Source organism: Protopterus annectens, chromosome 5.part0 (assembly GCF_019279795.1).
Source record: "Protopterus annectens isolate FY-2018-M chromosome 5.part0, PAN1.0, whole genome shotgun sequence".
NCBI classification, from domain to species: domain Eukaryota; kingdom Metazoa; phylum Chordata; order Ceratodontiformes; family Protopteridae; genus Protopterus; species Protopterus annectens.
Window position 1 is genome coordinate 390358344 of NC_056735.1, and position 25736 is coordinate 390384079.

The 25736-nt window shown below is 42.5% G+C and overlaps 1 protein-coding gene across 1 annotated transcript in view; it reads right to left on the reverse strand.

Annotated features, from left to right (window-relative positions):
• Positions 1-25736, reverse strand: part of LOC122802655 (mitochondrial pyruvate carrier 2-like) — a 222908-nt gene that overhangs the window by 31427 nt on the left and 165745 nt on the right. Inside the window, exon 4 of the mRNA XM_044072361.1 lies at positions 5935-6046. Within this exon, the coding sequence (XP_043928296.1) occupies positions 5935-6046 (112 nt within the window). The remainder of the gene's footprint in view (positions 1-5934; positions 6047-25736) is intronic.

A 25736-nucleotide genomic window follows, 5' to 3' on the forward strand; every position in this document is an offset into this window, starting at 1 on the left:
CTAAGGTTACTGCAGCAATGACAAATATGATTAACATCTTTAGAAAAAGAAAAGTACCCAACATGAGACAGGGGTCCATGGAAGTAAATAGTGTGGGAAGAAATAGCCAGGGAATTGTTATGGCTAGGCTTGTATAGGCCCTAGGGCTGATAGACTAGTACCAACCTATGAACCTAGGCTATGAACACATACCTCTACACAAACTTACAATTAACTTAGAAGGGCAAGCCACCCAGATGACCACAAAATTGCAAATAGTATAGCCAACCAATTTAACACTTTCAATTTGTATAAATTAGTCAGCCACCCACCAGACCAAAATAATGCAAATGTGGGCATTTTGGAGGCTTCAAGCACTTTCTATCCAGTCTCTAATGCTCATAACTTCTACAACTGAAATGTACCACACTTGCACCAGACCTCACAAGGAGTACCTCAAAAGAGTAGCCGATGCCATAGCATATGCCATCTCCATTCTGATGTTTTCCCATTCATAAGGGAAAAAGTGGATTATACTAGCCTTGCACAATAAGCACCTCAAAGGAATTGGACCATTAGCCTAACCCCCATATCCATGACACTGGAGAAATACACATACTCTACTACTAAAAAAACACAACTCCCCCTATTCAGCATAACTTAAGGCCCTAGCCCAAAGCTATTGCTCGGCTTTAACTTCGAATATAAATGAAGACACTTTTCTTAGGACTTGTCCCATGAACACCTTACTCCAATACAGGAGTAGCCTATGTCTCTCTACATTGGCTCTAGTTACCCAATCAAGGCACAGGCAGTCAAATGGAATCAGGATATATACATCATTCCTCCCAGTAAATTTAGAGTCCCCGGCTCTTTAATCTCTATTAAATGATTTTAGACTGTCAAACAAGCCACTATAGTGCAACATGCAGTCTACTATACGATAATCTGCCATGAAAAAAATTAACATAGTCCAACATGCACTCCCTCTACTGAAACTCAAGTAATCTCAACGATTATTAAAAAAAATTGCTCCCAAACTCTTCTCAATCCAAAAACATCTTCCATCATCTAATACCAAGATCAAACAAGTTCAGGAGGTTAAACTCAAGTTCCCATTTCTGATGTTTTAAGGCTTCGCAAATGTATTGATCAAATTGCAGTTAGTCAAATGAGACTTCATAGATGGATTCGATATTTTCTGGCTCAAATTTACTTATTGCTTCTTTACTGTATGCTTTCACAATTTCATTAATCTGCAAACACTGCTAACCAATGTTACAAGAAAACCACTAGATTTGCCACATCACCACTACCGGTCACATCAATGTATAGCACTCTGGGAACTATTGACAGGACTTCCTACACTTAATTGCAGCTGGTTACTGTACACAATCTTGCACAAGGCAGACCACTGTAAAGTGTAAAAATCAAAACTATTCCTTGAAAAAAAACAAAATAAAAACTGACAAGAAATCTTGTAATTCCGCAGGGGACTCCCTGCAACTAAAAATTTAAAAAACGAAACTCCCTCTTCTCTAGCACTTGCACAAAGAGAAAAAAAAACACACACAAAAGGTCAGAGGATCTGTTACTTCATCTCATCAGGCTGACTGCCACAATATTTTATAATCTCCAGAATAATCTGGACTATGCTCCTTTAATTTTCTTGTTACATTTTCCTCATACTCTCAACTATATCATATTAGTCTTCCTAATGTAATCTCTCCTCCTAGAACTAATTCTTTAAGATAATTTGTCTACACCAAGAACCTAAGAGTAAGAGTAATGTAGTCCCATAAATTAAACTCACTGTTCTGTTTTTCTCTATAGATATCTTGATCTTGTATGTGATGCATACACACCACAATTTGCATACTCCTGCATAACCTTACTGTAGATAATTTTCAAAGTTTAAAGAAAAACTTTTTAAATTTGAACTCTCTCCAAGCCTCTGCTGAAAAGGGGTTCAAGCTAAGCCCAGCTGGACCATCCCAGTAAACAAACACAAAATAAAAAGAATGAGCTTTCCATAAGTGTTTACTACCTTCATACACAGCTTGCCTTAAGCCAAGAGCCGCTTGCTGAGAACATTATGGAGACTGAAGTAAAAAGCAGAGCTTCAGTAATAAATTTCAACTTTTAATATAGCTTGCCAAGAAGTGCTCTAAACTGCCTTGCATCTATGCATTACCATTTTCATACTTGCAGCCCCAAATGTTAGCTATGTTGTATATACACCACTAATGTTTGGTTGAAATTAAAGTTAATCAAATGGCCACATGCCTGCAGGACACAATACAGCACCCCCTCCAAGCTATAGCAATAAAAATTACACAAAGCCCTTTTTATCCAGACAGACCCCCCCCCCCCCCCCACACACACACACACAGGCCACTTTGGATATCACTTGCCATTCTACGATCAGCATGAATAGGTTAAGAATAGTAATGGCTTTCTTGTGGTCACAAGTATCCCACGTTCACCTTTCACAGCACAGCTGAAAGTACTTCTGTGGGTAGTGTGCACCATTATCACACACTTGGCAACCTGTTTTCCTTCCTAGCAATCTGCTAACGTTTTGGGTACAAGTAAGCCATGCCAATAAGAAGCACGAACTTCCTAGATAGTTCTTCCATTTTAATGGACAGCTGTGGGGTAATTTAGCGGATACAACTAGCCAAATTTAAAGATGCCCAGAACAAAAAGTTTAAAAACTGGGCTCATACTGAAGTTAATACAAGACTTAATACTCTGCAGCAGTTGTCCACAGCATCAGCCAAGAGCAATACTTTGCAAAGAGAGGGCTGCATTGAACTTTGTGATGAATGTGACAGTTTCACCCACTCATTCTTTCAGTTAATCCTCAACAGTGAAGTAACTGAAAATCAAAAAATTCGGTATTCGCCCCTTTTTGTATTGCTGCCTGTCCACTAACCATATTCCTTGCACAAAACCTCCAGCCACTGGGAGACTTCACATTTAAAAATATCCCAGATAATTTCCATCCCAAAGCAGTCTCCCTCTGTATCTCAGGACTTCAGGCCATTGTCTCTGCTCAAACAGAAGTGCCAAAGATAGAGTGGTTGATAACATTCATTGCAATCCACCTAGTGCCTGAAGTTTTTCCATGGTGAGAGGCTGGCTTAATTATTTAAGCCTTTGCAAGTGAACCACATACACTTTTATCCTAGCTGAGCAACTTTCTACCTTACCTTTACACTCAATGCTGCTAATTAGGGAGTCAGAAGCACCATAGGCATTGGTTCCTTTGTTACAACAGTATACCCCAATTTTGTATCTAGTTATATGAAGAGGACATTACTGCCTACAGAGTTGGTCCACCTTCAGCCTAGCCAAAAATACTAAAGGACAAATATGCAGTCAACTAAACATCTAGCACTTGCCACAAAAAAAAGTTCCATGGTACTACCTTAAAGCTTCGCCATAAATCCAGAGAAACTGCTTAGTAACAGGAGTACTTTAGTTACCTCCAGACCACAATCTGCAGAAGTTAAAAAAAAAATGCTTGATATGACGGCAGATAAGGGGGAAAGCAATTCTTTTAATAGTGCGATACCCTACTCCTCAGCCTCTGCATGTCATTGTGATGGAGGTGTAAATTCCCTATCTGGGGCATGTAATCCCAGTGCTTAATTGCCACAAAACATCAAACCATTATAAAAAAAACTATTCTCCAGAAGTGAGCAACACTACATAGCTTAAACTTTTACCTGCAGATTTTCCCATTCACTTTTCACAATTAGTAAAAACTTCCACAGAGAAAAATAAGACATTTACTCGTCCTCATCACTGCAAAGGATAAATTTTAACTAGAACCAGCATGCACAAAGGCAACAGCACACCCAAAAACAGAAAGCCAATGCAGTGATGCTAATCCCAATAAGGTCCAGAATGGTAATGGAGCACGTAGTAACTACAAAATACACTAAGAATGGTAAAGTGCTTTTGTCACTTAAAATTAGACGTTTTATTGTTACGTGTTCCTGGAATTATCAATTACTATACTGGACCTTAATGTGATTAGCATCACTGTTGACTTTGTTTTTAAACTAGAACAATCACTTCCAAAAACCTTAGAAAAAAAGGCTACACTTAATTCTGAGGAAAAAAAATTACCTAGAAAACCTGCTACTGCATTTGTCAAAAACCAAAGTAGCTTCTCCATACCTTTCAACCTCAGAGCAAGAAATGTGGACAAAGCCATAAATAAAACTGGGACAAAGATCCAAAGATAGGGACATTTTTAAATATCACTCTTATAAACGTGGAAAGGTGATAGAAAATGACAAATGTTTGAGTTTCAGGCTTCACACCCTTCAGAAAATTAATGCTAATGCAAAACTTGTTCTACCTTCATTCTTTCATTTACCACTAATTTGCCAGAAACAATTTTATGAAAAATAGATTAAGGAAAAAAATCTGGACATTATGCAAAAACCTGTACAGTTGAGGCATGAAGCTCTCCCTCCGTAGCACAATACCAGCCTATGCATTACTGCAGTAAAACCATAATTAAAGACTCCACCTAGATAATCAAATTTGTATACTTGTAAATAGACCACTCATGTTTCACTAAACAAGGGTGCCTTCAGGTGCATGTTCCAAGGATCAGCTGTACATAAGTTTTCAAACTTCTGCACCATGCCGGAGTTGTGGCCAAGGGTCCACCTATTTGGTGGAAAAAGGAAAGTCTGCAATACAGAAGACAGGCCTCTATACAATGTGCAAATGGAGCTTTGAGAGAAATCCGGTAATTCTCATTCTTGAACCTCAGTCTTACAAAATGCAGACCATCTTTCTGAAACGAGAAAGAATTTGGAGTAGGTTTTCTTGTTTTCAGCACATTTAAAAGTGTAATTGTTTGACCTTTTGTGGGATCATTCATAAGCAGAATGAGTTGGCTTCCAGACTTCTACAGTTAAATTTTACACAGTGATTTTCAAATCTGCACACTTGTACAGTAATTTTCATAGATACTGCAATAAAATTTTCACTAGGCAAAATTAAACATTTAAGACCTTGTGGAGTCACTGTTGCTAGACATGTAGGCATTAAAAGCAGTAATCAAGAAAACATTATTCCTGGAAAATTCCCAGCTTCTTCAGGCTGAAGTTGAACCGTCAAGAAATATGGGCAACACAGAATAGCAGTATTCCAGCAAACAAGTCAGCACAATTTGAAATGAACAGCACTGTCAACAGAAATTACATATTTGCAAGTAAACTTTCTGCCAAACATTGCACGATGCATATTTTTTGTTTGATCTTTAAAATTGTCAATATGGTGTAGAATTGCACATGCCTTGGAAATGTATCATAGGATTTATCTGGCCCTCAGCAGTCCAAATTTGTCTTCTGCTTTACTTTTATTTTGCATTTTTGTCTCCTCACAGCTGGGCATCAGCTGCCACCACAATCTGTTTTACAGTGTCTACTGGGCAATCTGCTGACCCTGAGCATAGGTTAGAGTAACTCTAGGAGCAGGAAGGAGACTCCAGACAATCATATTGCTAAAAAGGGGAGTTTTTGCCCTAACCTGTAATGTTCAGGGACAGCTATACAAATGGGATGTGCTGGCATATCATCCTACTGCTGCGATTCAATATCCCTCACCACTCCACCTTTGGAAAATGCTTCCACTGCTCTTCTCTAGCCTCTGCTAGGGAAGTTAAGTGCATTCCCTCCTCCCAGAAAAGCCACATTCATAATTTTCCTGCAAACACCTTTGACACCAGAGCCTCTAAACTCCTATCACTTGGGCCACAGTCAGGGGTTTCTCTCAATGCCAAAGCACTGGTTCCTCTACATTATTTGCATTTGAACCCCCTAAAGAATCTGAAGCTGCCTGCATAAAGCCACAAATGGTGCTTCTGTTTAAACACCTTACAACCCAAAAAAGTGGTAAATACAAGCATGAATATACATACTATACCTCCATATTCTGTATAGCTGGGAGCCTCCTGCACATCCAAGAAAAAAGTTTACAGCAAAGAGATTCCAGTTCTTGGGAATGATTACCAAAGAATACCTTGACCAAACAACTCCTGGAAAGGAAAAAAGTTGGGTTGTCAAATTAAGCCAAATAACTCATTTTCATTCAAACACTGGTTGTTCATTCTACAAACACTGGTTGTTCATTCTACACAAGCACAGCTTAGCAAGTTAATCAAATTAAATGTGCACTGTGTACAAGAGGTTTTACAACCTGACTACATTAAAACCAGCCTAAATGAATTTAGGACTAGCTTAAGCTGCTTGCATCATACCTCAGTACTTTGAAGCAATGCAAAGATAAGGGCTATATAAAACTAAACATGTAGCAACGTACACCAAACAAAACAGGCCCTGTTGATGGGTTAAGCTTACAGAAAAACTCCTACTAGACAAGTAAGAGCTATGGCTGGCTAAAGGTGCAGATGACAAATCTGTCCAACATGCTCATACATAGTAAATTCAAGATGCATCACATATAAACCTTTGCCAAGAAACTTGAAACTGATTTCAAACAAACTGCACACATTATTAGAAGCCATGGCTGTTTACAAACTCCACAAGGTGAAGGAACACATTATCCAGATTTGAATAAACGTAAGCACTCGCTACTACGTGATGCAAACCTTTAGGCAAAGCCTCCATTTTCTCTAGGATAAACCTTAAAGATTATGTTTAAGGGAGCAAAACGGGCTTTTTGTTTGAAAGGTTTGCATGCATCTTTATGCGTGCAAGCACCTGTGTGAAGTGCATTTTGAAGCCTTTATTAAATTATGCCTTTCAAACTCAGAAGACCAAGTAGTAAGCTGTGTGTTTATTGCATTAATATTCATAGGAGGGCAAGGAACAGTTATGTTATTCTGGGCTCCAGCTCTAAAAACTGCCAGATTAGTGTAATTTACAGTTACTCACATATGCTAATCCGGCAGCATTAGAGCTGGAACCCAGAAATGACCACCACTCTGGTATCAACCACCTAAAATAAACAGAAGCTTTGCTTTTATGGTGGGGGCTCTGCCCCCACACCTCCAGAAATTTAATATACTAATTCAGCAAATGAAACAAAAAGGATTACTAAAATCAGTTGAACCAATGCAATTTAACTAATTTTGACCACAGCAACTGAATTTACCAAAAAACTTCAGCACACAAATGTGTGTGCACGTGGGTGCAGTTAATTTGGGTGCAGCACTAAAGTGGTGAGGAAGAGTTGTACATGACTATGTATGGGCAAGGGGAAGCACCTTTCTCTGTTAACTGAACACAGTTTTACCCAACACTTTAGTGTATAAAATGCACATTAACCCACAAATTCTACACCACAGTGAGGAAGTGCATATTTATTGCTCGTCACCTGGGAAATGGAGACTTCACTGAAAAAACTTTAGCAGAGGCCCTGGTAGAAAAGCAGCAAGAGACTGTATAAGCAAGAACATGTATACAATTGCTTCACATTCACTCATGTTAATTGCTTCAAATTTACTAATACCAATACTATGTAAAGTAACTAGATTGGGACCCCAGATCACATCATCCTGCCATATTAATAGCATAAATATGGCAGGTTTAGACTCGTTTGGAAGGTTTAAACTAGCATTTTTGAAACAATACAGCAACACCAACTATACAAAAATGCATACAAACATTTGTCACTGTTTTGATCATCTTTAATGGCAAAGATCTTCCTATAGGTCTTAGCAATCATCCTACAAACTTAAGCTAGTCAGGTGTCAAGAGTCATTCTTGTGGGAGGGGTATAGAGCAAAATCCTCAAATCGGGAGGTAACCATCTGGATCCAAAACAAAATGGCATGTAATGTAGGCTAGAACAGCTCAGGCAGTTTGATAAAGCATTAGAGAATAAATCTGACTCACTGCCAATGCACAACTTCAGAGCAAGAGGCTATCCTGAATACTCAGGATTGGTGATCAGTTCATTTTGAGGAACTGGCCACAACCCGGAGCACCACTGACACCACAACCCAGAGCACCACTGACACCACAACCCAGAGCACCACTGACACCACAACCCGGAGCACCACTGACACCACAACCCGGAGCACCACTCTGACCACAACCCGGAGCACCACTCTGACCACAACCCGGAGCACCACAACCTCAGAATAACGGCAACATTTTAATTATACACTAACCTAGTACACTTTAAGTTTAAAAGTGTAGACCTTCAATGGTATGTAAAAAGTGAAAAAATTCATAAAATCCTCACCCTTAGTCACTGGAAATTATGGAAGCAAGTTAAACCTAATGCAGACCCCATCATTTAAATTTGACAATATGCATTAAATGCAAGATGCATCTTAAATATATTTTTCATTGCCATCATGCAAAATTCTGTTTCAGTAAGCATATTTGCTTTAAAACTTTGCAAAACGCAGACAAGTCTGGGCAAGAGATGTGGGAGATCACCATTAAATAACAGATGTTACAACTGCTACATGCAACTGATTCCATGCGACCTATAAAGGTCTAAAAAACCTCCACAGAAGTAAACTTAAATAGGCACATCCTTAAACACCAATAGGTTGTTGTACCAACTCAAAACATACTGGTCAAACTGGATCCGGACCCAGAACTGTGACCACACCTTGGATAGGGTCATAATGCAACTTTATCAAATGTTAGGGGAGCTACTGTTGCTGGGTAGTGAATCATGCATTTACTGGAGATGCTTCCCTTTAAATCTTTGCATTTCTACAGGAGATCTGACTTTGCCAAGGCATTCAATACTACACAAGCAAATTGCCCCACGAATACAAAAATGTTAAAGTACAGTTTTGTACCTACCATAAATGTAGATGTTAGTGTTCACCCTGCTGCAGTCACCACACTTTGGAACTCAGGCTGACTGCGGGGACCGCCTGACGGCAGGATAACCCAAGTCTTGGTCCGGCGTCTGTTGCTGTCGCTTCTTCCCTGATGTCAGAGCACCAGGGGTATACAAGAGGCATCCAACACCATTTTCTTCAGTTTTTCTTGCCCCAGATGATAGGTAGGCAAAATAATAAGCAAATACACCACAGAGGTTGAATAGGATAGAGTGGTATAGATAAGTTCAGCTAGTTCAGAGGGGATGGAGGGAGGGTAACCTGGACTGCAGCAGGGTGAACACAACATCTACATTTATGGTAGGTGCAAAACTGCACTATGTTCATAGTGTTACCCTGCTGCAGTCATCACACTTGGGTTGAATCCCAAAGCTAAGGATGGGAGGTGGAGTTAAACAGGGTTAGAAGGACCTAGTAGGCCCTGCAAAACTGCAGTGGCAAAACCAGCTGTAGTCTTAGAATATAGAGGTAAGTGATGGTGTTTGGTGAAGGTGTGCACTGAACTCCCAAGTTGCAGCTTCCAGAATATCCTTGGTTGGCACTCCCCTGAGGAAGGCTGCTGATGTAGCTGTAGCCTTGGTGGAGTGGGACCCAATGTTAGCAGGTACAGTTTTCCCATGATGTAGCAGAAACGTATGCAATGCCCTATCCATTTAGAAATGGTCTGTTGTGAGATGGCTTTTCCTTGTGATCCTGTAGCATAGGCTACAAAGAGCTGGTCAGAATTTCTGAAAGCCTTAGTTTTATCCAAGTAGTAACATAATTGCCTGTGAATGTCCAAAGAGTGCAGGAGTCTCCTTTGTTCTTGGGGATTTGGGGAAAAAGGTGGGCAAATGGTTTGGTTTAGGGCCACCCTGGATACCACCTTTGGCATAAAGGATGTTAGTTCATAGAGAGACTCTGTCTTGATGAAAAAGGAGGAAAGGCTCCACTGCCATTAGTGACTGCAGCTCAGACTCTTCTAGCTGAGGTTATTGCAAGTAGCAGGGCAGTTTCCATGAAAGAAATTTTAAATCAACTAAAAAAAGCTGGTTCAAAGGGTTCAAAGGGTGGCAGTGTAAGCTTTTCCAGAACAAAGTGGAGATCCCAAGTAGGTGTTGGTGCTCTCCTTGGCGGTCTTTTGTTCTTAGCCCCTCTGAGGTACTGTCTTAGGAGTGGATGTGAGAATAGATGTGAGAATAGAGGAGGATCAGTGTTGTAATGAGCTGAAACTGCTGAGGTGTGGGTCTTAATAGATGAAAATGAAAGACCTTTGTGCAACATCTCAGTTACATATTGTAGAATCTGAGGAATGTTTGGATCAAGGGGATTTTGGCCTTTAGCCTGGTTCCAGGCACAAAATCTTCTCCATTTGTCTGAATAGGTTTTCCTGGTGCTGGGCCTCCTGGCCTCTAAAATGACATCCATAACTGCTTTGGATAGAGGTGTTGGCTGGTTGTTTAGGTAATTTGCCATGCAGCCAGGTTTAAAGTCTTGAGCTGGCTGTGTAGAATCTGATCGCTGGGTGAGCAGGTGAGGAATCTGTGGTAAAATCCATGATGGGACATGTTACTTAGAATTGGATGCCAATGCTGGCGTGACCAGGTAGAATCTGATCGCTGGGTGAGCAGGTGAGGAATCTGTGGTAAAATCCATGATGGGACATGTTACTTAGAATTGGATAGCAATGCTGGCGTGGCCAGTCTGGTGCAATGAGCATCATTTGTGGCCTCTCCAATCTGACTTTCAGCAGTACCTTTGCTAGAAGAGGCAGTGGAGGAAAGGCACACACTTAATGTTTTCCAACTGAATGAGAGGGCGTCCACTTTCCAAGCTTGTGGATGGAATGTACTTGTGCAAAATTTTTGAAGTTGGTAGTTTTGGGGGCTTGCAAACAGATATATGTCTGGGTGTCCCCATTTTTGAGCCATCATTGCAAATACTTGTAGATCTAGTTTCCACTAGTGTGGATCCATGATGTTTCTGCTTAGGTCTGCCAATGTGTTTTTCTTTCTTGGCAGGAATTGTGCTTGTAACTGAACCTGGCAAGACAGTGCAGTGTTCCACAAGGTCATTGCTTGCCTGCAGAGGGTAGGAATGTGTGCCCCCTTGCTTGTTTATGTACCACATTACTGTGGTATTGTCAGTCTATTAGTTGTCCTGGGTGTAAGATTCTTGAAAGCTGTTGGGGCATTCTGTACTGCTAGCATTTTTTGATCGATATGCAGATGCCTCTGATCTGTAGTCCATTTGCCCTGAATGCACTGTCCTGCCATGTGTGCTCCCCAGGCATAGTCCGATGCATCTGTTGTCATAGTTTGCCTAGCTGTGGGTAAGGTGAAAGGCTGACCCTTGAGGTGACATGCCTATGCCCACCATAGAAACTCCTGTTGAAGGCAGGGAATGAGTGGTATCATCGTTTCCAAGCTGTGGCTGCGCTGAGTCCATACGCCTTTCAGGTACCATTGTAATTTCCTCAAATGCAGTTTTGCAAATGGTATTAGTAGTATGCAAGATGCCATGAATCCCAAGGCTTGCAGAATTTTTCTTGCAGGGAGTTGGGTCTTTGTTGCCATTATTTTGAAATATTGAGTCAGCTGTTTCTAGTCTGGCATGAGGATAAGCCATCTGGGCCATTGTATTCAAGCTAGCACCCAGGAATATTAAGTTTTGTGAGGGCACTAGTTTTGATTTTTAGTTTACTGGGTACCCTAGGCAACTTAGGTGTTTGACAAATGCCAGATAAGAATGTCCTTGCTTTCTGCTTGAATAAGGCAGTCGTCCAGGTATGGGTATATTTGAATTCTTTGTTTGCAGTATGCAATTACTGGTGCCAGGCATTTTGTGAAGACCCTGGGCGCAGTAGATAAGCCAAAGGGCAGTGCAGAGAATTGATAATGCGTTGAACCTGCAATGAAGCAGAGGTATCTTCTGCAATTTTGTCCGATAGGGACATGCAGGTATGCCTCCTTGAGGTACAACATTACTAGCCAAGCATTCTTGCCCAGCATGGGAAGAAGCTGTAGTCTTAGCATCTTTAATTTTGGTACTTGCAGATAGGTGTTCAGAATTGAAAGATCCAGAATGGGTCTCCATGCTTTGTCCTTTCTTGGGACTATAAAGTCTTGAGTAAAATCCTTGTCCTTGCTCCTGTGTAGGTACCTGTTGAATGGCTCTCATGTCCATGAGAGCTGTAATTTGTTTTTGTGCCTCTGCCCATTGATTTGGTGGCAGGTTTGGCATTCCTTTTATCCTTGGTAAGGTATGAAAGTGGAATCTGTATCCTTGAGACAATGTCTAGAACCCATTTGTCTTTTATGATGTGCCAGTCGTTTGCAAAAAAATGCTAAATTTTCCTCCCAAGGGAGCTGTCAGGAGAGATTTGCTTGGTAGTTAGAGGACTGAGTCGTCGTGTTTGTCTTCTGCTAGCCTGGGGCCTGTCTTCTCCTCCTTTCTGGGTAGCAGTACCCCATTGGCGAGGTTTGCAAGGGCCTTGTGACTGATCTCTGCCCCTTGGGCGTCCATTTGCCTCTCTGATCTGTCAGAAGCTGGAAAGGACCAGTTTTTCGTTGGCCAATTTCTGCTGAAACAAGGGGGCTGTACCTGCAAAAAATCCTTGACCATCTGCATAGATTTTGCCTTATCCTCCATTTTCTTTAAAACCTCGTCTGCTTTTACACCAAATACATCCTGCTGTAAATGTGCATCCAATAATTTTGCTTTAACATGATCAGGAAGGGTTTGTTCTTTTAACACATGTCTACGTATGACAGCCAGTAGCAGCTGCTCTACAGGAAGCTTCCAATGAATCAAATCCACATTGTAAAGTACGTTTGCCCACCTGTTCAGCTGAATGCAACAGATCCTGCATTTCCTTGAATTCAGACTGTTCAGTGTGCGCTCATTTGTTTTAATTGAGACATTAGGAATTGCTGATATTCCAGCATGTGAAACTGACAATTTAATGCTCTCATAGCCAGAGTTGCTGAGGTGTATATTTTCCTTCCCCATCTATCTAGGGCTCTGGAATCCCTTTCAGAGAGCACAGGATTTTTAGCTATAGAAGCTTTAGCTCCCTTAGGACCCTAGGAAATTGTTTCTGGGTCAGCCCCTTAGGACCCTAGGAAATTGTTTCTGGGTCAGCCACAGGACTTTTATAAAGGAATTTGTGCGAGTCAGGTACTCTGTAGTATCAGTCTCGTTTGGCTGGAGCAGGAGGTAGAGAGTCTGGATTTAGACTAGACTCCAAGTAAACATCATCCACAATATCCAAAACTGGAGGGATAGCAAGTGGTCTGTGCTGGGGTAGTAAAAGGAACTCTGAGCCTTTTTATAGAATCAGAGTAGTCCTGGCCTTCCCAGTGGAAATGTTCCCTCGTTGTATGTAAAGTTTCCCCAAAGGAGGAGTCTTCAGGGGGAGATGCTGAGGGAATAGAGTCTTCAGCATCAGAGTCTTCATAAGGTGGAAAAGTGTAATCCTGTTCCTCAGAAGAATCTGAGGAAATTGAAACCTGGTCAGAGGAAGCATAATCCTCCTCTTGTCTTGGTCTTATCAGGAGGGGGATGGGAACCCCTGATTAGGGTAATCAAATCTTCAGCCATCTTAAGCATCTGTTTCTTAGGCATGGGGCCTTTAACTGTAGACTGATGTACAGTCTTCTTTGGTTTGAAAGGAGTTTTAAGCTTAGCATAAGATTTAATGGTTAGTGTAATCTGTCTGAAGACACCTTCTGCAACCGAAGGGGTTTCCCACTGCGCCGGGGTCTACTTCTGCTCAGGTGTCGGAAGGGCCTAATGAAGATGGCTGTGTCAGCCTAGTAGACTCTGCTTGAGAATCCACAGCTGTCTGGGGTTCCAGTTCTGCGGTTGTCAGGGGCTGCGTAGGCACCTTACTGAAAACCGGAGAACCGGCGACAGGCCCAGCAGAGGCCTAGAGTCTGGCTTGTTCCTAGGCTGCCTGTCCTTATCCTTGCGTTTTTTACGCATGCCGGTAGTCGGCTGCCCCGACTGCATGACATTAAATTTCCTACCAAAGTAATGGCGTGCAAATTCAAAACGGCGTTTGATAGTTCGTTTATTAAACCTAGCACAAAACCGACAACCTGTGACGTCGTGCTCTGGGCCTAGGCAAGGAATACAATAGGAATGGAAGTCCTTATGAGGCATTTGCTTCCCACAAGAAATGCAATTGTTAACTGACATCGGACTGAGGTAAGAAAAGGTTCCCCAACGGGGTGCTACTTGGCTTTATTGAAGACTTCAGACTGAAATTCGAAATCGAAAATCTCAGGTGTCGGCCAACCGGCACTTGCAAACTGCTTCTGCTTTGGGCACCGCGCAGCAAGAAAGACTGAAGAAAATGGCATCTGATGCCTCATACCCCTGGCGCTCCGACATCAGGGAAGAAGCGACAGCAACAGACACCGGACCAAGACTTTGGAACTCAGGCAGACTGTGGGCCCGCCTGATAGCAGGATAACCCAAGTGTGATGACTGCAGCAGGGTAACACTAACATCTACATAATTCAGCGGGCAAATTGTTGGTGGTCACCACCGCTTTGCACTAGGAGTAACCTTCAGAACTATTCAGACAAAGCTGGGAAACTGTTACTGCATAACCTGATAAGCAGATAATTCTGCAGCTCTTGCAAATTGTTCAACACAGTGGTCTACGAAACAAACAGCTACTGCAAAAGTAATTAGCTCACCTTAGTCCTTATGAGGTATTTGCTTCCCACAAGAAATGCAATTGTTAACTGACATCGGTTAACAATTCTCTGCTTTGAAAGAATACTTTGAAATACTTTGAAAGATTCGACTGCAAAAATAAAACTATCAAAGAACCACAATGAATAGCAGACAAAGCTTTGACAAATCGGAAAAACATTTTAACTTATCCAGGTAACTAGTCACTCCAGGGATGATTACTGTACCACTACCTTAACAATATGGCAGATTGACATCCAAGATGGCTGCACAGTGACAAACTTAATTTCAACTATCCCAGGGAGAAAGATAGGGGCCAGTAACTTTGCAAGAAAGCAGAAATGGTCTGAAAGAAAATCAACTTTAAAAAGGTGGAGAACAAACTCATCTGTAAAGAATGCTCCAGCTGCTCAGCAAAAAGTTTACACTTCAGCTTTGGTTCAAGACAAGGCTTCTAGTAATTTAGGAGGGAAAAAAAAATCAAATGTGCTCAAAACTGTTTAAAAGTGAAATCAACAGCAATTTTAAAAATGGTAGTGCTACAGAACAAAGCATGCATGCAGGAAGGCCTGATGTTTTCTATTGTACCAGATAAACTAGAAGGAACAGTCAATTTTTAAGAAAGCAAATAAGCAACTGGACTGGTATTCCTCAGCTTGATTTGTTAATTGAAATGGCAGTGTATATGCTCCAAATCTGGCAATGAGCAAGCAGATTAGACCAGTATTAGTAAAGATGTAATTACACCAGCAGAAAGTTGATCCTGACAAAACTGTGGCATATTTAAACTTTATACTTGCGCATTTGTGGGGGGTTCCCTGTACACCAGGAAGCAAATTTATCCCAGCAAGCAGAGAATGTCAAGAGGCAGGTGTGAGATTCAAGGTGTTGCATTCAGTCTTCAGAATTTATTTCCCCCCTGGAGGATCAGTCTCCACTATGAACAGGCTATGGAGAAAATACTAACAGAAAGGGACCATTTCATTCAGATAATTTCAATGTTCCAAAAGCTTGGGAAAAAAAAAAAGCACGAGTAGAGCTAGGAGTTCCTTGGACATAAAACAGGAATATCAGCAAAGTACAGTTGTGTACACTTACCATAAATGTAGATGCTCGAGTATTCACTGTTGCAGTCACACTTGTGTCATCTGCCTGCAGTTAGCCCTCAGTCGGCCCGAATACTAGAGTATTGAGACTTCTGCATCGGATGCTGTCACTTCTTCCATGACGTCAGGTAGTCAGGGGTATAAAACATGCAGCAGACCCCATTACATAATTTCTTGCCCCAGATGTCAGAAGCCACCAAAATAGGAAGCAATGACATGGTGTGCAACACCCCCAAAAGTAAACACCGTTGTTATAAGATATGGCCAAAAAAGATGGGTAGAAAGTATAGAGAAAAGTCAGGGGGCTGGAAGGAGGGTAACCAGGACTGCAACAGTGAATACACCAACATCTACATTTATGTAGAGTGTACACAACTGTATTATGTTCTTTGCGGTTCACTGTTGCAGTCGCACTGATTCCCAAAGCTGGGGAAGGGTAGAGGCAGTCAAGCATTAGGGCTGGCTAGCAGGCTTTGTAAGACTGCTGTGGCAAATCCAGCTCTGGATTTAGAAAAAAAAAAAATAGGCAAGTAGCAATGCTTGAAGGTGTGTACAGAACTACGTTGCAGCTTCCAGGATGTCCCTGGTAGGGACCCCCTATGAAATGCTGTAGAGGTTGAGATAGCCCTAGTGGAATGAGTTCTGATCCCCTGTGGGGTAGGTTTTCCATGGTGTTTGGAGCAGAAATGGATGCAGTGTGCTATCCATTTAGAAATTGTTTGCTTTGAAATGGCCTTGCCCTCTGCCCCTGTAGCAAAGCTGACTAGCAGCTGGTCAGATTTTCTGAAAGGTTGTCATGTCCAGGTAGAACCTAAGTTGCCTGTGCACATCCAGGGAGAGCAGGATCCTTCTCTCTTTATTCTTAGGATTAGGGAAAAAGGTTTGCAAATGAATGGATTGGTTTAAAGCCACACTAGATACCACCTTGGGCATAATTGGTTAGTCCTGACAAACCCTGTCTGCATGGAAGATGGGTTCCATGGCCATAAGGGCCTGCAATTCAGGCACTCTTCTTGCTGAAGAGATTGCTAGAAGTAAGGCTGTTTTCCAGGAGAGGAATTAACTCTGCTGCAGGTTCAAAGGGAGGAAGTGTGAGCTTCTCCAGTACAAAGTTAAGGTCCCGGGCTGGAGTGGGAGCTCTCCTAGGGGGGTCTTACATTTTTGGCTCCACTCAGGACCTGTTTAACCAGAGGGTGAGAAGAGGGGTGGCTCAGTATTGTAATGAGCAGAGATGGAAGAGGCATGAATCTTAACTCAAGAGAAGGACAGGCCTTTGTGGAGCAGTTCTGTTAGGTAATTTAGTATTTGAGTTAAGTTAGGCACAGTTGTGTCCACTCCCTGAGACAGTCTCCAAGAACAATATCTTTTCCACTTTTCTGAATAGTATTTCCTAGTACTAGGCCTCCTTTCCTCAAGGACATCCAGCACCTGTTTACTGAGGGCTGCTGGTGATGTGTTTGGGGGGGGGGGGGGATGAGCCAGGCTGCTAGGTTCAGGGTTTGCAGCAGAGGATGCAAAATCTGGCCCTCCTGCTGGGACAGCAGGAAAGGGGTCTGAGGCAGGTGCCATGGTGGCACTGTCAAGACTGCGAAAGAGGGTACCAGTGCTGGCGTGGCCAGGCTGGTGCATCAGGATTGTCCTTTGCTTGTCCCGTCTGATCTTCAGTAGAACCTTCGAGAAGAGTGGCAGAGGGAAAGGCATAGATAGAGAGGTTTTCCCATGTAAAAGAACAGGGCATCCACTTTCCATGCTTGGCTGTGGGGAGTACAGGTGCAATATTTACTAAATTTATAGTTCTGTACCTCTAGTGCCCCCCCACCTGTGGATCAGAAGCTTGAATGATTTGAGTTCCAGTTCCCACTCGTGTGGGTCCATCAGTTTTCTGCTCAAGTCTGCCAGTGAATTTAGTTTGCCTGGCAGGAATTTAGCTTGCAGGTGCACTAGATTGCTCAAGGCCGTTTCACAGAGCCTTGGCTAACCTGCAGAGTGGTTAGGAATGGGTTCCCCCTGCTTATGTACCACAACTGTGGTGTAGTCTCCATCAATAGTTTCCCTGGAAGAATAAGGTATTTGAAGGCTGTCCATGCATTCTGTACAGCTAAAGTTTCTTTGATTGATATGCAGGTGCATTTGTTTTTGGCTCCAATTGCCTTGAATGTATTTTCCTGCCATGTGAGCCCCCCATGCAGTCTGATGTCTGTTAAGGTTTGTGGTGGGGGGAGGGAGTGAAAGGGAGTCCCTTGTTGTGGTAGCAGGCCTCTGCCCACCAAAGGAACTCTGTCCTTAGGCAAGGAATGATAGGAATCATTGTTTTCAGATCCTGAGAATGTTGACACCAGGGACTTTCAAGTACCACTGAAGTTTCCTCATATGCAGTCTTGCATATGGAATTAGTACAATGCAAGAGGCCATGAACCCTAGTGCTTGCAGCATTTTTCTTGCAGATGCTGGGTCTGAAGTGGTCAAATTGTTTTTCTGGAGTGAGGAACACCATCTGGGAAGTGTTCAAGCTTGCTCCCAGGAATACAATCTTTTGGCTGGGTACCAGATGAGATTTCTTTTGGTTGATTGTATACCCAGTGAAGTTAGAAGTCTCTCTAAATATCAGGTGCTGAAGTAGCAATTCCTGACTGTTCGCCTGAATCAGGCAATTGTCCAAGTATGGGTAAATTTGAATTTTTCTCTGCCTGCAATATGCAATGGCTGGAGCTAGGCATTTTGTGAATACCCTGGGCCCCTGGCCCAGTAGGTAAGCCAAAGGGAAGTGCAGACAACTGATGGTGCATAGAGCCTCTGAAATGTAGACATTTCCTGCACATTCCCTTATGGGAATGTGCAGATAAGCTTCTTCCAGGGTGGTTAACCAGGAGTCCTCGACTAGCATGGGAAGCAGCTGTTGGAGTAAGCATTTTGAATTTTGGAACCACCAGAAAGGTGTTGCAGTTCCAGGAGAGCGCCAATAGTTTTCTGTTTTCTTTTCTGGGTACCAGAAACAGGCTGGAGTAAAAACCTTGTCCCCTTTCCTCTGCTGGGACAGGGTGAATAGCCTCGATACTGAGAAAAAGTACTTGCTTTTGGGCCTCTGCCCACTGGTTTGGGGGAGGTCTGGCCATCCGCTTGGGGTTGGCAGTGAGTGGAAGCAGAATCTGTATCCTTGGGATACAATGTTCAAGACCCCCTCTATCCTGGGCAATTTACCCCCAGGTTTTTGCATGCAGGGCTAGTTTTCTTAAGGGTGCAAAGTACTTGGGCAAGGCTTGGAAGAAAGAAAGAGACAAGTCATTCTGAACTTTTTCCATAGGATGGTGGCTTGCTACTCCCAGTTTGAGGTGGGAGCACTCCATTGTTTATATCAGTACATATCCTGAGACTGTAGTCTTGGTAGTCTGCTGCCCCTTGGGTTTGGACTGAAGGTCTGGGAGGGACTGGAAAAGACCAGTTTTTAGAAGGCCAATGTCTACTGAATCTAGGTGGCTGTACCTGTAGGAACAGTTTGCATAGATTTAGCTTTTTCCTCCATCTTTGAGGACTTCTGCTTTAGTGCCAAACAGATTTTCATGGAATGGAGCATCTAGTAATTTTGCTTTGACATGGTCTGGCAAGATTTACTCCTTCAGCCAAGCATGCCTTCTAAAGAACAGACCCAGTGACAGCAACCCTGCAAGATGCTTCTAAGGGATCAAAACCACATTGCAAAGCATATTTTCCAACTTGGTTAGCAGAATGCATTAAGTCTTGTAAAGTTTTAGGTTCTGCACAATTGGGAATTATTTTCTGTTTAGTTCCATATCATCTTGCTGATGCTTTAACATGTGAAACTGGCAATTTAAAGCCCTGATGGCAAGAGTAGCAGTGGTATATACCTTCTTACTCCATCTGTCTAAAGCCCTAGAATCCCTGTCTGAAGGGGTAGGGTTTTTAGCTGTAGTAGCCTTAATCCCTTTAGGTTCCTGGGAAATTGTCTCTGGATCCACAGTAGGATTCTTAAATAGGAATTTGAGAATCAGGTACTCTGTACCGGTCAGGTTTCCTGGGAGCTGGTGAAGTATCAAGGTAAGACTGGATTCCATGAAGACCTCTACAATTTCCAGAGCAGGAGTGATAGCTAGAGGCCTATGCAGAGGCAAGTTTAAAAATTCCCAGTGTCTTTTTGGACTTTGGGTAGTCCTGCCACTCCCAGCAGAAATGCTGAGTATGCAGGGTTTCACCGAAAGAAAAAACCTCTGGTGGGGAAGCAGAGGGAATGGAATCCTCTGCATCAGAATCCTCATAGGTAGATAAAGGTATGTCCTGGTAATCAGAAGGATCAGAGCCATCGGACTATCTGAAGAATCGGAATGAAAATCAGTTCTTGGTCTTGGGGGAAGGCTAGCTTCCCCCAATTAAAGTAATAAAATCTTCAGCCATTCTAAGCATTTGTTTCTGTGGCATGGGGGCCTGAGAATGCACTTTGGTCATTGGTTTCCTAGGCATAGTGCAAACGCTGGACGCGAGAAATTCTGTATTTTTGGTTTGAAGTAGTTTTTAATATGAACATTGGAAGGCCTGAATACACCCTCAGAAGCCAGTGCCTACACAGCAGCTCCAGACCCATCCAAGGTAGAGACATCAGCAGGTTCCATAGTCGAAGAAGCATCTCTCAGCATACTGGACTCAGAATGGGTCTCGAGGCCTGCAAATCTGTAGAAGCAGGTATCAGGGGCTGCAAAAGCGCCAGAGTACCAGCAGACTGGCGACTAGCTTAGCAGACGCATAGTCGGCAGTTTTGGACCTAAGCAGTCTGTTTATCCTTACGCTTTTTCGGAGGATCGGTATTAAGATATATTCTGAAATGGCTTTGATAAGCTAAGAGAATGAGAGCGAAAGAATTTAGCAACAAAAATAGCCCAAGAATAGTTCTAGCACAAAACAGACGTGAGGAACATCGCGGTCTGGGCCTAAACAGGTGATTCAGTAAGAATGAAAATCTGAAGTATTTTGCTTTCCACAGGCAAGACAATTTTTGACAGCTATTAGAGCAAGAAAAAAGGATCCCCAACGGGGTACTTATCTTTTAGAAGACTTCAGGTCTGAAACGCAAAAAACAAAAATTTCAGGAGGCGACCGACTGGCACTTGCCAACTGCTTCTGCTTCGGGCTCTACATGGCAAAAAAAAAAAGCGGATGTAATGGCGTTTGCTGCATGTTTTATACCCCTGATGACATGGAGGAAGTGACAGCATCCGACAGAAACCAAGTCTCTGGTATTTGGGCAGAGTGAGGGCTACCTGCAGGCAGATAACCCAAGTGTGAGGACTGCAACAGTGAAACACCAAGATCATTGTAATTAGAGATTATACAGCAATCATTTGTGAAATATGGCTTCGCAAGAAAGTGCAAACATTGGACTTTGTTAAACTTGTGGGGGTACTGAAAAGCGTACATCTCGAGTCAATGTTTGAAAGGACACCAAAATGTAAAGCAGGGGGGGTAAGTTTTGTTCTAAAAACAGTACATTTGCATAAATATCTAATGATAAATTAAGCATAGTTGGTTATTTCTTGTGACCGCCGCAGTGGTAGTGGTAGCGTTGTTGCCTCACAGCAAGAGGTTTTCCCATTAGATTCTCAGCTGAAGCACCTTCTGTGTGGAGTCTGCATGTCCTCCCCACAGTTGAGTGGCGCTCGAAAGAAGTGTAGAATGGGCGTGCCTTTGTTGAAGGCTGGGCATCAAGCTGGCACCTCAGCACCGTAAAAATCTACGGCCAATCATTAGCAGACCGGAGTTCTAGTGTGGCGAACCCTAACCGGGAAAAGCTGAAAGTTATTGCTTATGTGACAAGGATAGTAAAGAAAGTGCCTTTTTTCTTTAGTAAAAAAAAACACTACAATGTAAAAAGGGAAGAGACTGGACAAAACACGTTTAAGATGCTGTAATCTTTGGTTGATGTTTGGGATGGGGTGTAAAAGTGCATGGGTTATGTAGAGTTGATGTTCTTACATTTGCATAAGTGAGTGTGGATTAAAGTCCTAAATAAGAGCACAATATAATGTTTGGGATGGGGTGTAAAAGTGCACGGGTTATGTAGAGTTGATGTTCTTACATTTGCATAAGTGAGTGTGGATTAAAGTCCTAAATAAGAGCACAATATAATGTTCTTGAAAATGAAATTTACTAAACAAGTCTGCAGCTATTCTTAAGTATCCATATAGACAAGCAGACTGGTATACAATAAAAGCCAGTGTACTTTAAGGCTAAAAATGGTTTCTGAAAACATACAAGCTGTTTCACATCCCAGAGGAACAGACGAGACAAGGACATAAGTAAAAGTACAGGCTGTAATATGGGTCTTAGCATGGATAATTTCAGGTTTGCTCCTGTCAGGCAGACTAAGATATTGATTCAAGTTAATGTTATGGGGTGTCCTTAGTAGCCATTTAGCTTGAGAGTTTATTAAAAGCAAATTGTAAACTGACATGAAACTTTAAAGGATCAACCTGCCAAACCTCAGTGGGTGCATGTAACAAGCCAGAAATATTTAAAGCTGTCACAAGTTGTTCCCACCTATTTTGATTCCAGTAACTATCTTGTGGAACATTAATAGCCTCACCTGTATAGAGGAAAGGAAAGTTCTGAAAAAAAATGAAGAGTACAAATAGCAATGTTACAAGAAATACTTGGAAAGAAATGGACATATGAATTTGACAAAGGATTTAAAGAGGGATATTCAGTTTAGTGTCAGTGTAAGTATTCCCTTTTTCCTTGTCCAACTGCTAGAGGAGCTCCAGTAGTGAGGGAAAGAATGGTGGATGTGGTACTAAGAGGCTGCTGGCAAGGGGAGGAGGATAGCACTGGGATGTATTTAAATTCCATCTAAAACTGCCATTATGGAGCTTAAGAAAATTTTGGGAGAAATCCGTTTAGAAAGGATTTCTACTTGCAGCCGGGTACTGGAAACTGAGGATGCATCTGGGGTGGGCTAGAATGGCAGACTTCTGAAGAAATTTATTAAAATATTTGGTATGGAAGATGAACATTGAATGTTCAAAATCATGGACGCTCTGACTGAAAATGCCAGACCTCAAACTACTGTGGGGGGGCTGTCCCCCCCCCCTGCTAAACGCACTCAATCACACTACAGTGAGGAAAGGGCAAATATTCTGATCTTCACTGTACTGCGATCCCAAAAAAGCACTTAGAGGTCCAGCATTTTTGCTCAGAGCGTTCACGATTTTGAACATTTTATGGTCTAATAAAGACCCGAATTTAGTAGCAGGGCCTCTGGATTTACATATACCCTTGGGTACAATAACTAGGAGTCCAGACAGATTGCATTTCACAGCAAACTGAAAGCTTCAACACATTTTAAATGTGCCATTATCCTGCATAAAAAGGAGACTGACTTCACCACTTACCTGTTAAAGTAGAGGAATTGGGTAGTGGAAGTTAGGGAAAATGGAAATTTCTTCCAAAGTTATAGCCAATAAGTGGGATAAAATGGAGTAAAATAGGGTAGAAATAAAGATGGATATGGTTAAAGAATTTAGAAGGGCCAATGGGTTAAATATTGCAGAATAAGGAGAAACTCGGAACAGGTGCAACTGTAGAACAGGTGCAACTGTAGAGAGCTAGAGAGAAAAGGGAGTATATGGAGAACATGCAGGAGTTTAAGACTGCAGTTAACTACAGAACACAAACTTGGCACAACTTAAGCAGGCAACTAACCCAACCTGGTTGACTTGAGAAGGTCCCCAAAGCAATGGCAGAGTGCAAAATGGTTCACACTGCATACCTTGACCTAGCCAATGCTTACATTTGGTATTCATGAAGTAGGCTTAAAAAGGCCCTTGTGGTCGTTGGTGTTTAGTCTATAAGAGGGAGTAGTTGCCAATCTTAGGGAGTCTGTAAGAATAGCTAGAGATCCTGAAACCGGTATTAAAGACTTAAGAAATTTTCAAAAGAGCTCTCTGATCTTGTAGCTCAGGCAGGTATGACCCTACCCTAAGTAGCATTCTGCCATCGCACAGAATGATACCGCAGTACAAGGACAAAATGAAACAATTTGCTAAGCTTCTGGTGTCATTCTAAGGGGATCCAGTGTCTGCCTTGGACGACATGGACGACAAACCATGATGCTTTGCCAGTGATGGCCTGCACATGTTGCCACTGGGATTCTGGATGCTGGCTAAGGCTCTTGCCGCTTCTATAGTGCCTTTAAGGAAGGTTCAAATGACAAATTCATCACCGTAACAGGAACAGGCAAGCAAAAACTGAGGCTAATGCTACTTTAGGCTAGAAGGCTAAATCTCGAAATGCACTCACCTCGAGGCATTCCTTAAAATGGAGAACAGATATCTGGGCAGTGACAGAGACCTGGTTCAAGGCTCCAGAGAGCACCCCTGCACTACCAGGCTATAACTCATACCACACTTTTCGGCCATGTAACCTGGACCGGAACACCAAAGACAGAAGTGTCCATATTCATTAACCCCAAGTACCCTCCCTTGGCGTCCCTGTGCTCAACACCCAGCATGCTACGACACAATAGTAATTCCTTCATGTTAACCCAGAGTGCCTTACTGCAGTGGAAGATTACAGCCCGTAAATTCAAACTATTGGTAAAAAATAAGTTGAGAAAGTAACTGAAGGTTGTCAGTTACCGTCTTAACTTAGGATTTAGAGTGGAATTGCCTGATGGTCCTATTGGACTGTTAAATCTGCTTTTAATGCTCCCTGTATTTTCTGCAGATTACAGCAAAGCCAGCTCCGTGTGCATTTCCTCAATCAAGCAGTGGCAGCCACGGATTCTTACAGTCTGGGCTACCGCTTGCATAACTGATGTGCTGTGGTAGTTTTTCTTTCTTTCAGGATTATCCTGCTGTTAAAACTTGGGCGGTAGTGCACAGAGTTCCGGCACTGTATTTGCGGTAGGTATGCTGAAATATAAAATGTCAGACTTGAAATCTGTCAGTTTTGCTTTCACATAGCTGTACTTTGCATCCTTAGACTGTGTTTATAGGTTCCCATGTCACCTGGTCTATGCTGCATTTGTGGAGTCTGAGCTGTCTGAGTTCGGCTGGATTTTTCGGAGCAGCAACTCCATGGCTATACCCCATGACCCGGTCCATATACCTAAAGCGTGCCTTCCCTGTACAGTCTGCAATATTCCCTTTTGGGAGGTCTGCGATCGATGTGATTTGATACTGATATGTAACATTGGCCTTAGTGTCATTTTATTTTTTGCTGAATTTGGGCAAACTGTTCTTTCTGAAACCCAAGAAAACTTCAGTTTTATATGCATAATCTTTGGCATAAATGTAGGGTTTGTTCTTAGAGACCCTGTCCTGATGAAAAATGATGAAAGGTTCCACTGCCATTAGTGCCTGTGGCTCGGAGACTCTTGCTGAGGTTATTGCCAGAAGCAGAGCAGTTTTCCATGACATTTTAATTCTGCTGAATTGGCTGGCTCAAAAGGAGGTAAAGCTAGTTTTTCCAAGACAAAGTTGAGGTCCCATGTTGGAGTTTGTGCTCTCCGGGGCGGTCTTATGTTTTTAGCCCCTCTGAGGTAGTTTTAATAATGGATGAGAGAAAATAGGAGGAACTGTGTTGCAATGAGCTGAGATGGCAGAGGCATGGATCTTAATGGATGAAAAGGATAGGCCTTTGTCTAGCATCGCAGTTAAGTATTGTAATATCCGAGAAATGTTTGGAACAAGAGGGTCAAAGCTTTGAGCCTGGTTCCAAGTGCAGAATCTCTTCCACTTTTCTGAATAGGATTTCCTGGTGCTGGGCCTCCTGGCCTCCAAAATAACATCCATAACAGCTAGAGGGGTGGTTGGCTGCTTGGCCAAGTAATCTGCCATGCAGCCAGGTTTAAGGTTTTGAGCTGGCTGTGCAGGATCTGATTTTGTTGAGTCAGATGAGGAATTTGAGGTAAAATCCATGCTGGGATGGAGCCAAGTTCTTCAAGATTGGGTACCAGTGCTGGCGTGGCCAGTCTGGGGCAATCAGGATAATTTCTGGCTTTTAGGAGTACCTTTGAAAGGAGAGGCAGTGGTGGGAAGGCATAAACTTAGTGTTTTCCAGCTGAATGAGAACATCCACTTTCCATGCTTATGTGGGGTAAG